Source organism: Rosa rugosa, chromosome 2 (genome assembly GCF_958449725.1).
Source record: "Rosa rugosa chromosome 2, drRosRugo1.1, whole genome shotgun sequence".
Taxonomy (NCBI): domain Eukaryota; kingdom Viridiplantae; phylum Streptophyta; class Magnoliopsida; order Rosales; family Rosaceae; genus Rosa; species Rosa rugosa.
Window position 1 is genome coordinate 30,352,783 of NC_084821.1, and position 17,068 is coordinate 30,369,850.

The 17,068-nt window shown below is 36.6% G+C and overlaps 1 protein-coding gene across 1 annotated transcript in view; it reads right to left on the minus strand.

The window, feature by feature from the left end:
- The window catches only part of LOC133730624 (uncharacterized), a gene marked incomplete at its 3' end in the record, with an annotated part of 116,821 nt that extends 115,091 nt beyond the window's left edge, over window positions 1-1,730 (minus strand). The window contains exon 1 of the mRNA XM_062158178.1: window positions 963-1,730. Coding sequence (XP_062014162.1) covers window positions 963-1,730 — 768 coding nt within the window. The remainder of the gene's footprint in view (window positions 1-962) is intronic.
- Between the last annotated feature and the right edge of the window lie 15,338 nt (window positions 1,731-17,068).

Here is a 17,068-nt window from a genome sequence, read left to right on the forward strand (position 1 = left end):
TCTTTCCTTAAAACTCTCTAGGGAATATCTTTGCCGTCCAAAACCCTAGGAATTTCACGTTCTCCCTTGTTTATCTCTTCCTTTTTCACGGCAAAGCTTCTAGGGTTTATCTCCAAGTATTTTCTTTCCATAAAAATAGCCCTAGATAATCTCCCTAGAAAATCTCTTTTTAATTTCTGATTTTTGGACGCCTCTTCCTTGTTTCTCTCTTGCAAGTTCACGGCAAAACATCTTTAGGGCTAGGTTTTGCGTCACAAACCCTAGTTCCATGGGCTTTGGTGGGCTTTTATCCAATTAGCCGAAAATCCAACAAGTCTTGAGAGTTTTTGGGCCCCCATGCGTCACTTCTATGCCATGTCATCTTCCAACGTCACAACACTTTATTTTCTTCATTTCTTTTCATAGTTGCGTTGGAAACTTCATTGGTAAGCTCTCCTCCATTTCGCAGGGTTTCCTGGTTGCACTAGGAAAGCTTGTTTCTTCATTTCTGCTCAAATGTGTGGACCGTTTTCTCTCATATTTGTTTGTCTTGATGTTCGCAGGCTCCTCTTTCCATTCGTGCGTTCATTTCCACTTTTTAGCTCGGAGGTCCTGAAAATAGAAACTAGTATGAGAAAATAGAAACTTACCTAATTTGAAAAATAGAAACTTACCAAAAATGAAAAATAGAAAGTTACTAAAAATGAAAAATAGAAACTTGCCAGAAATGAGAAATGAAAACTACAAGAATAGAAACTTTCTAAAAATGGAAAATAGAAACTAAGAAAAATGGAAACTTTCTACAAATAGGAACTTTCCCAATCAAAGAATGGAAACTTTCCTAAACAGAGTTTTACTAAGGAAATGACGCAAGAAATGTAAGGAAATGCAGTTAAAACGTCGCATTAAAATGCTCCTATCACGGGGCTCCTTATCTGTATAGCACCATGAGAAAAAACTTTAGTAACAATAAAAGGACCAACCCATCTAGAACGCAACTTACCAGGAAAAAGGCGTAATCTAGAATGAAATAAAAGAACTTTTTGACCAACTACAAAGGTCTTTCCACGAATCATCTTATCATGAAAAGCCTTTGTCTTTTCCTTGTAAATCCGTGCACTATCATAGGCCTCATTCCGAATTTCCTCAAGTTCATTGAGTTGCAACTTTCTGTGTAGGCCAGCTTCATCCAGATCCAAGTTAAATGTCTTAACTGCCCACCAAGCTTTATGCTCCAACTCCACAGGCAAGTGGCACGGCTTTCCATACACCAAACGAAATGGTGACATCCCAATTGGTGTCTTGTAGGCCGTCCTATATGCCCATAATGCATCCTCTAAACGTTGACTCCAATCTTTCCTTGAAGGCCCCACGGTTTTCTCAAGTATCCTCTTGATCTCCCTATTTGAAACTTCTGCTTGTCCACTCGTTTGAGGATGATAAGGCGTCGAAACCTTATGAGTAACGTTGTACTTCCTAAGCAAAGCCTCAATGGTCTTGTTGCAAAAGTGAGAACCTCCATCACTAATGATAGTTCTTGGCATTCCAAACCTACTAAAAATGTGAGATCTTATAAACTCTGCAACAACTTTAAAATCATTACTCCTGGTGGCTTTCGCTTCCACCCACTTGGAAACATAATCAACAGCCAAAAGAATATAGAGAAAACCATTCGATGAAGGAAAAGGTCCCATAAAATCAATACCCCATATATCAAAAATTTCGACAACAACAATAGAGTTCAAAGGCATTTGATCTTTGGGTCCTAAATTACCGGTTCTTTGGCATCTATCACATGTCATACAAAATTCATGATACGCTCAAAGCAAGCATATAATTTAACCCTAGAAATATCATTAGTAGTATAAGCAAGTAGGGATCGTTCTATTCCGGGGATTGAGGGTACACCTGTCAATGTAAGACAATTTAAACAATTAAAATAAAACAAAGTATAATATTTACACATATAAACACTATTCACGAATTTAGGGGGGTTTTTAGGTTTTTGGTTTGTTTTTCGAAAATTAAAAATAAGAATTAAAACTAAGTATAAACAAAAACAAAAATACAAGAATACAATGTAAGAAACAAAGATTAAAACCAAGTTCATGATTAAATTCGAATTAACCCTACATTGTTCTTCCAAGTCATGTGAAAGGAGTTGATCATGTGAAACATTCGAAAGCAAACGATTTCCCATATTTTACTTTCAACGCTAATTAACCTAAGTGAAAGCACAAAGATTAATCCTATCAAACATGTAATCAAGCTCTAGAAAGCTACTCAATCATACATATTCAACGCAAGAAACACATAGAAAGGCTATCAACTCAAGTGTACAACTTAGTATGAATAAGTTCATCTAATTGCAATCCTTTTTCAATTGAATTCGATTTTTGTTCAAAACCTTTACTACTTTTGATTTAAGTTCATAACACAAAAAGTTGAATCATGTTCTTAAATCTAGCACCACTCATACATAAACCCTAAAAGTTTCGAACCAATTAAGATTAACATACAAGAGATATCTATAAAGCAAATTCAATCGACCAATCACACATAAGCAACTTTGGAATCACAACATAGAATTCGAAATCCTTTATTCAATCATAAAATTTCAGATTATAAACCTTGTTCAAACATCAATGTTAACTAGAGCAACATCCAACGAAATCAAACAAGGAGAATCAAAAGTGATTACAAGAAAGAAGGTTGAATTACACCGTGAATGGAGAGATGGATGAATGACTTGAATGATGAACGAATGAAACTTGAAAGCAAGCTTCAAAGTGCACGGCTTCAAGGTGGAATGGATGATGATGCTCACGGCCTAGTCTTGCTTCTTCCTTCCTTGCTTGAAAACGCCAAAAGTTGAACTAGAGAATGGAGAGAGCTTCCGCGCGTAGAGAGAATTTTCTGAATTGTGTACTCGTCCTTTGAGACGTCTAGGGTGTAGTATATATAGGAGACGTCAAGTCTTGGCCTCCAAGCCGTGAGTTTTCTGATTTTCTTCCAAGGAATTAAATTAATAATTCCACATAGCTTCCACCAATGAGAAATTGCCAAGTAAGCCCTAGTGTGTCATCCAACCAATCATAAAACTCCAAGAAGATACCCTAATATATTCTTGCCGAAATTCCTTGAATATTTTCTGATTTTCTTCTTGATATTTCGGCCAAAACATGCTTAGGGTTTCTAGGAATGAATTCTTTCCATAAACTTCACCCTAGAAAATCTCTTGTGTAATCTTTTATTCTTCTTTTGATTTTCACGCCACCTTCTCTCTCTCCCCTTTGATTTTCACGGCAATACAACCCTAGGGTTAGGGTTATGCGTCACAAACCCTAATGTCATGGGCTTTGATGGGCCTTGATCCATTTTGCCGAAAATCCATAGAGTTCTTGGGCCTCGTTGCTTCATCTTCAAGCCTTCTCATCTTCCAACGCAAAACACATTATTTTTCCATTTCTTTTTCATAGTTGCGTTGGAAACTTTCTAGGGAAGCCTTCCTCCATTTCGTAGGATTTCCTGGTTGGACTAGGAAAGCTTATTTCTTCATTTCTGCTCAAATGTGTGGGCCGTTTTCTCTCATATTCGTTTGTCTTGATGTTCGCAAGCTCCTCTTTCCATTCGTGCGTTCATTTCCACTTTTTAGCTCGGAGGTCCTGAAAATAGAAACTGTACTAAAAATAGAAACTTTCTAAAAATGAAAAATAGAAACTTACTAAAAATGAAAAATAGAAACTTTCCTAAACTGAAAATGGAAACTTGCCAGAAATGAGAAATGAAAACTACAAAAATGGAAACTTTCTACAATAAGGAACTTTCCCAATAAAAGAATGGAAACTTTCCAAAACAAGGATTTTTCAAGGAAATGGCGCAGAAAAATGTAGGGAAATGCAGTTAAAACGTCGCATTAAAATGCTCCTATCAAATTCCCCCACACTTAGCTTTTGCTAGTCCCTTAGCAAAATCACAACACAGACACGACTACGACTCAACGAAAATTAAAGACTCGACACATAACAGACTCTATTGCCCTTCAACTATTTGTCTCAGCAATCTCTTACTTTCACAACACCAAGATTAGCACTTTACCAAGAATCAATGTTTAGGCATTTGAGAGTTAATTAAAACACATAATTCACATATACACAAGTAGGACTTGGTTGGAACAATGGTGATGGTTTCTGTTAAGCATGCTTTGATAGGAGCATTTTAATGCGACGTTTTACTTGCTTTTCCCTACATTTCTTGCGTTATTTCCTTATTAAAACCCTGTTTAGGAAAGTTTCCATTCTTTGATTGGGAAAGTTCCTATTTTGTAGAAAGTTTCTATTTTTGTAGTTTCTATTTATCATTTTTAGTAAGTTTCCATTTTCGGTAGTTTCTATTTTTCATTTTTAGAAAGTTTCCCATTTTCAGTTTAGGAAAGTTGCCATTTTTCATTTTAGGAAAGTTTCTATTTTTCTTATTAGTTTCTATTTTCAGGACCTCCGAGCTAAAAAGTGGAAATGAACTCACAAATGGAAAGAGGAGCTTGCGAACACCAAAGGGAGCAAAAATGAGGAACAATGAGCCACAGAAATGAGCAGAAATGAAGAAAAGAAGTTTTCCTGCTTCAACCAGGAAACCCTGCGAAAAGGAGGAAAGCTTACCAATGAAGTTTCCAACGCAACCATGAAAAAGAAATGGAAAAATAAAGTGTTATGACATTGGAAGGTGACAAGGCTTGAAGTTGAAGCAACAAGGCCCAAGAACTCAAAGATTGAATTGGATTTTCGGCAAAATGGATCAAGGCCCATCAAGGCCCATGAAATTAGGGTTTGTGACGCAAAACCTAAACCCTAGAAGAGTTTGCCGTGAAAATCAAGAGAGAAACAAGGAGTTTTGCCGTGAAAAATCAGAAAATAATAAGAAGATTTCGTGGAGATTTTATTGGGAGACTTTTAAGGGAAGAGAATATGTGTTGAACACAAAGAGCTCTCAAAAGGTGTCTAGATTCGTTCCCTATTTTCTCTAAAGGTAGTTTGGCCGAAATTGAACTACGAAAATCAGAAAATATCTCAAGGTATTTCGGCCAAGATTATTAGGGAATTAAAATGGAATTTTGTGATTGGTTGAACCATGTCATAGGGCTTACTTGGCAAGATTTTATTGGAGGAAACTATGTGGATTAACCAAGTAATTGCCGTGAGGATTCTTGGAGGAGTGCACGGCTTGGAGACCAAGTTTGGTGCTTCTAATATATACTCACCTCTTCTCAACGTCAAAGCTCCCTCCCATACAATTTACAACTTAGAAAAAATCAGAAAATCTTCTTAGCATAGCCGTGAGTTTCTCCATCCTCTAGAGCAAGCCACGAGTTCAAGCAAGGCCAACGAAGAGAAGAAGAAGCCGTGACCTATTCCTCCACCATCCACCTTTGAAGCTTGCTTTCGAGTTCAAAGGATTCATCATTATTCACCCACCATCATCTTCCATCCACGGTGTAATTCGACCTCTACTTTGTAACCTTTGCTTTGAATTTCGTTGGTTTTGTTCTAGTTGACATATATGTTTGAATGAATATTAATTTCTGAAATTTTTGTATGATTGAATGAAATTTTCAGATTCATATTATTGTTCTTCGAGAGTTGCTTATGTGGGTTTGTTTAATTAAATTTGCGTTATAGATAACTTTTGTATTTTAATCTTATGTGGTTGCAAACACTTAGGGTTTCGATATAATTGATGCTAGGTTTAAGAACATGAAATCAACTTTTTGTTTTGTGTAAACTTGAATCAAAGTAGTAAAGGTTTTGTACAAGGATCGAATTTAATTAAAGAGAATTGCAATTAGGTGGACTTTTCCATACTAAGTTGTACACTTGAGTTGATAGCCTTTCTCTATGTCTAATGCGTTGAACATGGCATGATTGACTAGCTTTCTAGGGTTTGATTGCATGTTTAATAGGATTGATCTAGGTGCTTTCGCTTAGGTTAATTAGCATTGAAAAGTAAAATATGGGAAATTATTTGCTTTCGAATGTTTCACATGATCAACTCCTTTATCATGACTTAGATGAACAATATTAGGGTTTTGAATCGATTTTAATCATATGTTTCGGTTTTTGATATTTGTTCTCTCATCCCATTTGTATTTTTATGTTTTTGCATTTTAATTGTTTTGTTAACTTAGTTTTATTTTCGAAAAAAACCAAAAATCTAATGATAGGAGCATTTTAATGCGACGTTTTAAATGCATTTCTCTACATTTTTCTGCGCCATTTCCTTGAAAAATCCTTGTTTTGGAAAGTTTCCATTCTTTGATTGGGAAAGTTCCTATTTGTATAAAGTTTCTATTTTTGTAGTTTTCATTTCTCATTTCTGGCAAGTTTCTATTTTTCATTTTTAGTAACTTTCTATTTTTCATTTTTAGTAAGTTTCTATTTTTCAAATTAGGTAAGTTTCTATTTTTCATACTAGTTTCTATTTTCAGGACCTCCGAGCTAAAAAGTGGAAATGAACTCACGGAATGAAAGAGGAGCTTGCATACGCCTAGGGGAACGAATATGAGCGAAAACGGCCCACACATTTGAGCAGAAATGAAGAAAAAAGCTTTCCTAGTCCAACCAGGAAATCCTACGAACTGGAGGAAGGCTTCCCTAGCAAGTTTCCAACGCAACCATGAAAAAGAAATGGAAAAATATTGTGTTTTGCGTTGGAAAATGAGAAGGCTTGAAGATGAAGAAACGAGGCCCAAGAACTCTATGGATTTTCGGCAAAATGGATCATGGCCCATCAAGGCCCAAGGGATTAGGGTTTGTGACGCATGGAATAAACCTTAGAGATGTTTTCCGTCCAAAGCAAGAGAGAAACAAGGAAGTTGGCGTGAAAAATCAGAAAATATATGAAGATTTCGATGGAGATTTTCTAGGGCTATTTTTATGGAAAGAAATATACTTGGAGACTTACCCTAGAAGAGTTTGCCGTGAAGAATGAAGAGGAAAAGAAGGGATTGCCGTCCAAGTCAAGTGAAACCCTAGAGGATGACGCCAAGAGAGATTCTAGGGGAGAGTTTTAAGGAAAGCCAAAGTGTGGAGACCAAGAAACGGCCAAAAAGGAGTCTAGATTCGTCCCCTATATTCTCTAAAGATATTGTTGCCGAAATTGGTGAAGAAAATCAGAAAATATCTCTATATATTTCGGCAATATTATTTAGGGAATTAACATTGGAATTTTGTGATTGGTTGCACCACTTCATAGGGCTTATGTGGCAAGCTACCATTGGAGGGAATTAGGTGGAGTTATCAAGTAATTGCCGTGGGAATTAAAGAAGATTGCACGGCTTGGAGACCAAGTATGCCGTTCCCTATATATACTCACCTCTTCTCAACGTCAAGGGTTCCCATTCTTTACGTTAGACACTTGAGAAAAAAATCAGAAAATCTTCTTAGCATAGCCGTGAGTTCTTCCATCCTCTAGTCATCTCCACGAATTCAAGCAAGGCCAAGGGAGAAGAAGCATAGCCGTGAGCATCCATCATCCATCTCCAACCTTGAAGTTTGCTTTCGAGATTCAAGAGACCATCACATCAATCGTTCATCATCATCTTCATCCACGGTGTAATCCGATTCTCCTTTGTAACCTTTGCCTTGAATTTCGTGGATATGAACTAGTTGACATATATGTTTGAACAAGTTATTATTTCTGAAATTTTATGATTAATTGAGGAATTTTCAGATTCTTTTATTGCGATTCAAAGTTGCTTATGTGTGATTGTTTGATTAAATTTGTTTAATTGATAACTCTTGTATGTTAATTCTAAATGGTTCGAAACTTTTAGGGTTTATGTATGAGTGGTTGATGCGGCTAAAATAGCCTCACAATTTAACCCTGCAAAATGTAGTTGTCAGTATAGGATAAGCAGGGATCGTTCAGTCCGGGGATTGTAGGGTACACCTACACAAAAAGGTCAATTAACAAATAAAAGAATAAAATGGGGGTTTTGAGATTTGGTTCCTAATCTACTTAAAATAAAAACAAAACAAATAAAACTATATACAATGATCGACTTCCCTAACCTAGACCAATACCACTCAGAAATTATTAAGTGTAAAAACAAAAAATTCATTTCAACATGCTACAAAAATGTGCCCATCTAAAATGCCTAGATAAGAGCCCAAATGAAAAGCCTCAGCGGATCAATCCATTTATCTGATTCGTTCTATTGTAGGATTGGATCGGAAAAGTCCTTACCAAGCCTAATACTATTAATTTTCGAAAACACTCAGCGTAATTCTCTCAACTAGTAGTATTATCTAACCCTCGAATCAACTCACACGTGCAAATTAACCATTACACATAGAATTTAACACATGATTTCCAGAATCGTCTAACCATTGAACATGGTTTTTACCACTTTTTAGAACTAATAGCTACTTGTTTAACTCAGCGCCTTAACAAATAACAATTACTCTTGGCAAATTAAGCAAACACACAAGAACTCTCACCATTATTCTAGCATGCAAACTTATGAACCTAACTCTGAAAATTACCTAAACACATAAAAGGGCACAAGATTGTAACATGCATCATCAAAGAATTCTCGAAATTAACTCAATAAAACTGAAAATCTCAAAAATATTAATAAAAATATTCTGAAAATCTCATGTCTCCAATTACACAACTCGCAAATCCAAACACACAAAACCGAAATAAAAATTGTAAGTAGAGTCATAGTTACACTTTGAAGCTTTCCTCAGCGGCTTAGCAACAAGGTGATGAACTCGTCTCTGCTATGGTGGTGGAGCGTCCTTGACTCAGCGCCTAAGAACTTCGTAGATTGATGGATGGATGGTGGTCACGGTCTTGTAGGTGATGGAAGTTTAAGGAGTGAATTGGGCAGAGTCTTGGAATAGTTTTTGGCCAGGAAGTGATAGGCCGGGAAGTGATAGGTCGGGGAAGTGATAGGCCGGGAAGTGATCTTGGCTAGGAAGTGATACTAATTCTGGTCTGGACGTTGCCTATTTATAGGGGAGCAGTGGTTGGCTTTTGTCGATCATACCCTTTATCATTGGACGGATGGGATTGCATCATAATTCCTTTAATTTCCCAACTGAAACGTCTCCTTTATGGCCTTAACTTCTCTCATAATGGGGTCTTTTAACAGCTGAAACGTCTTTCTCCTTTATTTATTTTCCAGTTGAAACATCTTTCTCCTTTATTCTCGAACTGAAAACGTCTTTCTCCTTTATTTATTTTCCAGTTGAAACATCTTTCTCCTTTATTCTCGAACTGAAAACGTCTTTCTCCTTTATTCTCCTTTCTTCATTGCTTGGTCAAATGTCTTAAATGCTTTATTTTATGACTCCATCGTTGTTGTTTCCAAGAGTTCCACCAGCCAAGGTTTCCTACAACAAGCAGGAAAATATCAGAATTTTCTAGAGAAAATAAAGGGAATTAAAATGTAAAGACCACAAAAACGGTCGACAGTGAGGAATCCTGATCCAGCTAGGATTTTTCATGAATTTATCTTTTTCCGCTTATTTCACGCCAAACACTCTACAATACTCTTAAAATGACTCGATGACTCAAAACACGAAACTTAAGGGAGAAACAAGGCTAAAATGGGGCATATACTCAATAATATCGTCGCACTTTATGCTCCTATCAAATACCCCACACTTAGCTTTTGCTAGTCCCTTAGCAAAACAAAAATACAAAACAAAACAAATACTCCACAAAAAGCAAGTAAATGACTCTACTACCCCTAACTGTTGTCTCAAAGACTCCAAACTCATGGCTTTCACGTTAAACACTTAATCAAAATCGCATAGATAATTCCATGGTTAATAAACACGTGACACTCATATGACTAAGTAAGATATGGAGAACTTAAGTTATACAGTGAATGATAGCATGTTTCGAGCAAGTCCAATCCAAACTCACAAGGCATACTCTCGATTTTTCTCTCAGAAATGGCTATGCTTAAAAGCTTCACACTCAAGTATATGCAAGAGAACAAATTGTAAGGCAACAAACAACTTGCATATTTCATCAATAAAAGCATTTTGTGAAGAATTCTTTTAAAGACCTCATGAAATGACTAAGTGCACAAATGGACCTAAACCATAAGCTCGACTGCGTAACTGACTCCACTAACCAAAGACTGCCCATCTCAAGGATCAAGTAAGGACTTAAAACTGGTTGCAATGGGGCTAAGCTAGGGTTTTTGAAATGAAGATTAAGGATACAAAAATCCTAAGGACCTAGCAGAGCATATATGGACCACCTTATGTCACCATTTTTGTGGGCCAATTATCATTGTTTTGAACCCAACCTTCACTCTAACCAACATGGAAACGGACAAAGGCCTAATTTTCAACTTTGAGCCTTCTACAAATATGAAAGTCCAAAACCACACTTCAACAATTTCCCAAGAGTTTTCTTTTCAATTTTTCTTTTCTTTTGCCGTTTTTTCTTTCTTTCTTTTTTTCCATTTTCTTTCATTTTTTACGGCTATTTTTTTTCTTTCTTTCTCTTGGTTTTTCCCCACCCCACACTTGTCTTTCATCGTCACCCCTACACACTATGTCATGCTCTACTAAGTCCCTAGGACAAGGGTAGAGATATCCTGTACTAAGCTCAGGGTAGGGTAGTGAGGGTGATGAAACAAAGGTTTTCAACGTAGGCTCAAAGGGGTTCACTCTAAGGAGTCCCACGACGGGCACAATTGGGGACACATGCTTGTTTGGCTATGGTGGTTACCCTAATGCCTTCTATCCTATCCAGGATCAGTGCATATTATGGCATACAAGTTTTGACAGTCACAACAGCCGAGTTCTAGTATTCTCTAGTCCATTAAAATCTATGGCACATGATCATTGGATTTTCAAAGAATGATGAGGTTTTGCAAATACAGCCATGAAATTCTGGAATTATCAATTAAGCACTCGAAAAGAAAGTAGTTTAGCTCAAAAGCTCACTTAGGGTCAAATGAATTAGACTTAATCCTAGCATGCTTAATGAACCAAGTTACAATCCTATCTCAAATCTTCATACAAGTATCACAACGTCGATTAACCACAGAATTCAATTAAGTCCTATTTCGATTGTGAAAACCTTCAGCCATGAATTCAGAGACATGTTCATCCTAGACGTTAGGGACATCCTAAGACTCAAACAAACAAAAAGACTCTATAAAACCAACATTTTTTTTTTTTACACTAAAATAAAGGTGTAAACCCACTCCACACTTAGAATCTACATTGTCCTCAATGTAGGCAAGAAATATGGTATATAGACCCTAAATATGGGGGGCTACAAAAATAAGGGAAGGGTAAAATAAACAAACAAACAAAGACACAAGTACAATTCAACCTAAGCAAGTGAAGGGATAGAAATGTCAAACTCTCGTTGATGGCTCCTCCACAGCTTCGGTTGAAATGGGTTGCCTCCCATGCAGCGCTTAATATTTATAGTCCTTCAGCCTGGACTCTTCTCCTTGTTCACATGTCCTGGGGTGTCTCCTGGAGGGGTATCTCTTCCAATGTGTGCTCCACCAAGTACTCATAGTAGGGCATGAGACGATGCCCATTAACCTTGAACTCCTTCCCCGTCTTCTCACTCTTGATCTCTACAGCACCATGAACAAACACATTAGTAACTACAAATGGGCCAATCCAACGAGAACGAAGTTTACCTGGGAATAGCTTGAGTCTGGACTGGAATAACAGAACTTTCTGGCAATCAAGTGTTAGTAACATATATAAGGTTCGAAATACAAACATTATGTCTTTCCTACTTTCTAAGTTACTTTTACATTTACATACTTAGGTACTGGAACAGAGGACCTCGTTGTGCAATCAGACTATAGAACAGCTACCCTCGACAAGGTCATGTTTAATCCAATATACCTTAAGCATGTCACAATTTTTTTTTTTATTTTTTTTTTTATAAGTTTGTTATAAACTTAGTTAATATCTCAATTGATCCCAAGTTGTAAGTCGAGCCCAATAGAAACCACTACTATTGGTGAGATACGATATAGGGATAGTCGCCTAGACATAAGTCTCTTTCCTTTGTTTCAGAAGGCTGGATGGCCAGATTAAGAGGTAAGTGAGAGGGAGGACTCATTTTGGTGATACTACGGAGGCTACTCCCTCATTGAGGTTTAGGCCCCTATCGGCTACTCCCACATAGTGGTTTACGCTCATTCTATAGTATCTCTGAGATCCAATTGAACCCATCACCCAGGGTCCCAACCTAAGACACCATCCGTATGCGCCCCTTACTCAGCTGGGAAATTAACTTATGTGTTAGACCGTTCTCCAAGTGCTAATAAAGGCTGCCCTCAACCTCAAGAGACCTTAGCAAGGTACTAATGAAGGGTTTAGGCCAATATTAACAAAAGGGCCCTTGTCTACTCATACCATTTTACACACTGACAACAATTAAGTATTTAACTAAATTCATGACTACCTAAGTCTATTAATCTAAGTGAAACACATACAATTTACAACATGCTTAAAAACTCATTCTACAATTTACAACATGCTTAAAAACTTCTACAAATTGTACAACAATTATAAAAGACATGTTTAATTTTGTAACACTCATAAAACTTAAACTAAATCACAATTATAGCTTGGCCTAACATAAATCGCAATTTGTCACCATTCCACAAGTATAGTACAAAAATTGAGCATGCATTCTATATAAACAACAAAATCAATGACACTTTAAGTACTAGGGATTTTAACAATCCCCGGCAACGGCGCCAAAAATTGATGCGGCTAAAATAGCCTCACAATTTAACCCTGCAAAATGTAGTTGTCAGTATAGGATAAGCAGGGATCGTTCAGTCCGGGGATTGTAGGGTACACCTACACAAAAAGGTCAATTAACAAATAAAAGAATAAAATGGGGGTTTTGAGATTTGGTTCCTAATCTACTTAAAATAAAAACAAAACAAATAAAACTATATACAATGATCGACTTCCCTAACCTAGACCAATACCACTCAGAAATTATTAAGTGTAAAAACAAAAAATTCATTTCAACATGCTACAAAAATGTGCCCATCTAAAATGCCTAGATAAGAGCCCAAATGAAAAGCCTCAGCGGATCAATCCATTTATCTGATTCGTTCTATTGTAGGATTGGATCGGAAAAGTCCTTACCAAGCCTAATACTATTAATTTTCGAAAACACTCAGCGTAATTCTCTCAACTAGTAGTATTATCTAACCCTCGAATCAACTCACACGTGCAAATTAACCATTACACATAGAATTTAACACATGATTTCCAGAATCGTCTAACCATTGAACATGGTTTTTACCACTTTTTAGAACTAATAGCTACTTGTTTAACTCAGCGCCTTAACAAATAACAATTACTCTTGGCAAATTAAGCAAACACACAAGAACTCTCACCATTATTCTAGCATGCAAACTTATGAACCTAACTCTGAAAATTACCTAAACACATAAAAGGGCACAAGATTGTAACATGCATCATCAAAGAATTCTCGAAATTAACTCAATAAAACTGAAAATCTCAAAAATATTAATAAAAATATTCTGAAAATCTCATGTCTCCAATTACACAACTCGCAAATCCAAACACACAAAACCGAAATAAAAATTGTAAGTAGAGTCATAGTTACACTTTGAAGCTTTCCTCAGCGGCTTAGCAACAAGGTGATGAACTCGTCTCTGCTATGGTGGTGGAGCGTCCTTGACTCAGCGCCTAAGAACTTCGTAGATTGATGGATGGATGGTGGTCACGGTCTTGTAGGTGATGGAAGTTTAAGGAGTGAATTGGGCAGAGTCTTGGAATAGTTTTTGGCCAGGAAGTGATAGGTCGGGGAAGTGATAGGCCGGGAAGTGATCTTGGCTAGGAAGTGATACTAATTCTGGTCTGGACGTTGCCTATTTATAGGGGAGCAGTGGTTGGCTTTTGTCGATCATACCCTTTATCATTGGACGGATGGGATTGCATCATAATTCCTTTAATTTCCCAACTGAAACGTCTCCTTTATGGCCTTAACTTCTCTCATAATGGGGTCTTTTAACAGCTGAAACGTCTTTCTCCTTTATTTATTTTCCAGTTGAAACATCTTTCTCCTTTATTCTCGAACTGAAAACGTCTTTCTCCTTTATTCTCCTTTCTTCATTGCTAGGTCAAATGTCTTAAATGCTTTATTTTATGACTCCATCGTTGTTGTTTCCAAGAGTTCCACCAGCCAAGGTTTCCTACAACAAGCAGGAAAATATCAGAATTTTCTAGAGAAAATAAAGGGAATTAAAATGTAAAGACCACAAAAACGGTCGACAGTGAGGAATCCTGATCCAGCTAGGATTTTTCATGAATTTATCTTTTTCCGCTTATTTCACGCCAAACACTCTACAATACTCTTAAAATGACTCGATGACTCAAAACACGAAACTTAAGGGAGAAACAAGGCTAAAATGGGGCATATACTCAATAATATCGTCGCACTTTATGCTCCTATCAGTGGTGCTACGAATTTAAGAACATGAATCAACTTTTTGGTTTTGTGTTCTTGAATCGAAAAGTAGTAAAGGTTTTGTACAAAAATCGGATTTAATCAAAGAGGATTGCAATTAGGTGGACTTTTTCATACTAAGTTGCACACTTGAGTTGATAGCCTTTCTAGGTGCTTATTGCGTTGAACATGACATGATTGACTAGCTTGCTAGGGCTTTAATGCATGTTTGATAGGATTAGTCTTTGTGCTTTCACTTAGATTAATTAGCGTTGAAAAGTAAAATATGGGAATTGTTTGCTTTCTAACGATTTACATGATCAACTCCTTTTGCATGACTTTGATGAACAATATTAGGGTTTAATCGATTTTAATCATAAGTTTGGATTTGATCTTTGTTCTCTCATTCCATTTGTATTTTTATGTTTTTGCATTTTAATTGTTTTGTTAACTTAGTTTTATTTTCGAAAAACCAAAATAAAAAATACCCCCCTTTTTCGTAAATAGTGTATATATGTGTGAATATTATACTTTGTTTTAATTTTAATTGTTTAATTGTTTGACAATGACAGGTGTACCCTCAATCCCCGGAATAGAACGATCCCTATTTACTTATACTACTAATGACATTTCAGGGTTAAATTATGCGCTTGCTTTGAGCGTATCATCTAAATCCCCCCTTTTTCGTAAATAATTGTTTATACATGTGAATATCTTTGTGAATATTATACTTTGTTTTAATTTTAATTGTTTAATTGTTTGACAATGACAGGTGTACCCTCAATCCCCGGAATAGAACGATCCCTACTTACTTATACTACTAATGACATTTCAGGGTTAAATTATGCGCTTGCTGAAAGCGTGTCATGCTTCAAACAAGTTTGATTCAATTCCTCACAAGGTATATCCACTCTTTCTTCTCTCAGATCATGGCAATGCTTAAAAGCTTATACACTCAAGTATATGTGAAAGATAGCAAGTATATCACATAATGCAAGAAATGAAAGCACAAGTATAATTTTCTTTAAAGATCTCATGAAGGATACCAACTACTTGCACAGATGGACCCAAGCCATAGGTTCAACTCTTGTAACTCATCTCCACATCAAGGGCTGTCCCATCTTAAGGATCAAGAAGGTCTTATCAAGGGTTGTAATGGGGCTATGGCTCAAGGTTTAAAGAAACGAAGGGTAAGGAATTTAACAAAGTGTCCTAAAAACCTAGCAGAGCTCATGTAAATGTAGAGAGACTTCTAGAAATCCACCAAGTATGCAAAAATGTCACTATTCCATGGGGGTGTTATAAAGGGGCCTAATGTCTTCATGTTGGGCCCAAACTTCACTCTAAACTTCCTTTGGTCACTAATGAGTTGGACAAAGGCCAAATTTTTCTGTAGTGGGCCTTCAATTCAAAGTAAACTCCAAACTCACCAAGTATGGGGGACTAAAATCCATAGATATTTCTTTCTTTTTCTTTCTTTTTATTTTCTAGCCGTGCATATATTTTTTTTTTTCTTTTTCTTTTTCTCGGCTTTTTCATACATTTTCTTCCATGGACAAGTCTACCCCCACACTTGAACTTTCACCTCTTCTTATCCTTCATTGTTGACGCCAAAAATCTTCAAGTAAAGTCTCAATTTAGCTCCACTAAGTTCTTAGAACAAAGGGTAGGGTTATAGCTATACTAAGGCTTAGGTTAAAGATTTTAAGGGTGATGAAAGAAAAGGCTTAACGTAGGCTCAAAGGGGTTTATCTAGGGGAGTCCCACGACAGGCACAAATAAGGACACAGGTTTATATGGCAATGGTGGTAATTCCTAGGGTGCCTCTATCCTTTCCAGAATCAGGGCCATGTATTGATATAACGTCTCAACAAGCACAAGAGCGAATTCTAGCATTCTCTAGTCCATCAAACTTAATCTATGGCAAGTAGTCAATCAAGATGAAAGAATAATGAGATCATCAAAACATCGCCAAGAATTTAAGAATATATTTTTCATTTCACTCCAAGAAAAGGGACATGGGCACAATTATCTCACATGGGTTTATATGAATCAAAACTCATCTTATGATAGGAGCATAAAGTGCGACGATATTATTGAGTATATGCCCCATTTTTAGCCTTGTTTCTTCCTTAAGTTTCGTGTTTTGAGTCATCGAGTCATTTTAAGAGTCTTGTAGAGTGTTTGGCGTGAAATAAGCGGAGAAAGATAAATTCATGAAAAATCCTAACGGGATCAGGATTCCTTGTTTTTGCGGTCTTTACATTTTAATTCCCTTTATTTTCTCTAGAAAATTCTGATATTCTCCTGCTTGTTGTAGGAAACCTTGCCTGGTGGAACTCTTGGAAACAGCAATGATGGAGTCATAAAATAAAGCATTCAAGACATTTGACCAAGCAATGAAGAAGGGAAATAAAGGAGAAAGACGTTTTCAGTTAGGGAATAAAGGAGAAAGACGTTTCAGCTGTTAAAAGACCCCATTATGAGAGGAGTTAAGGCCATAAAGGAGACGTTTTCAGTTGGAAAATTAAAGGAATTATGATGCAATCCCATCCGTCCAATGATGAAGGGTATGATCGACAAAAGCCAACCA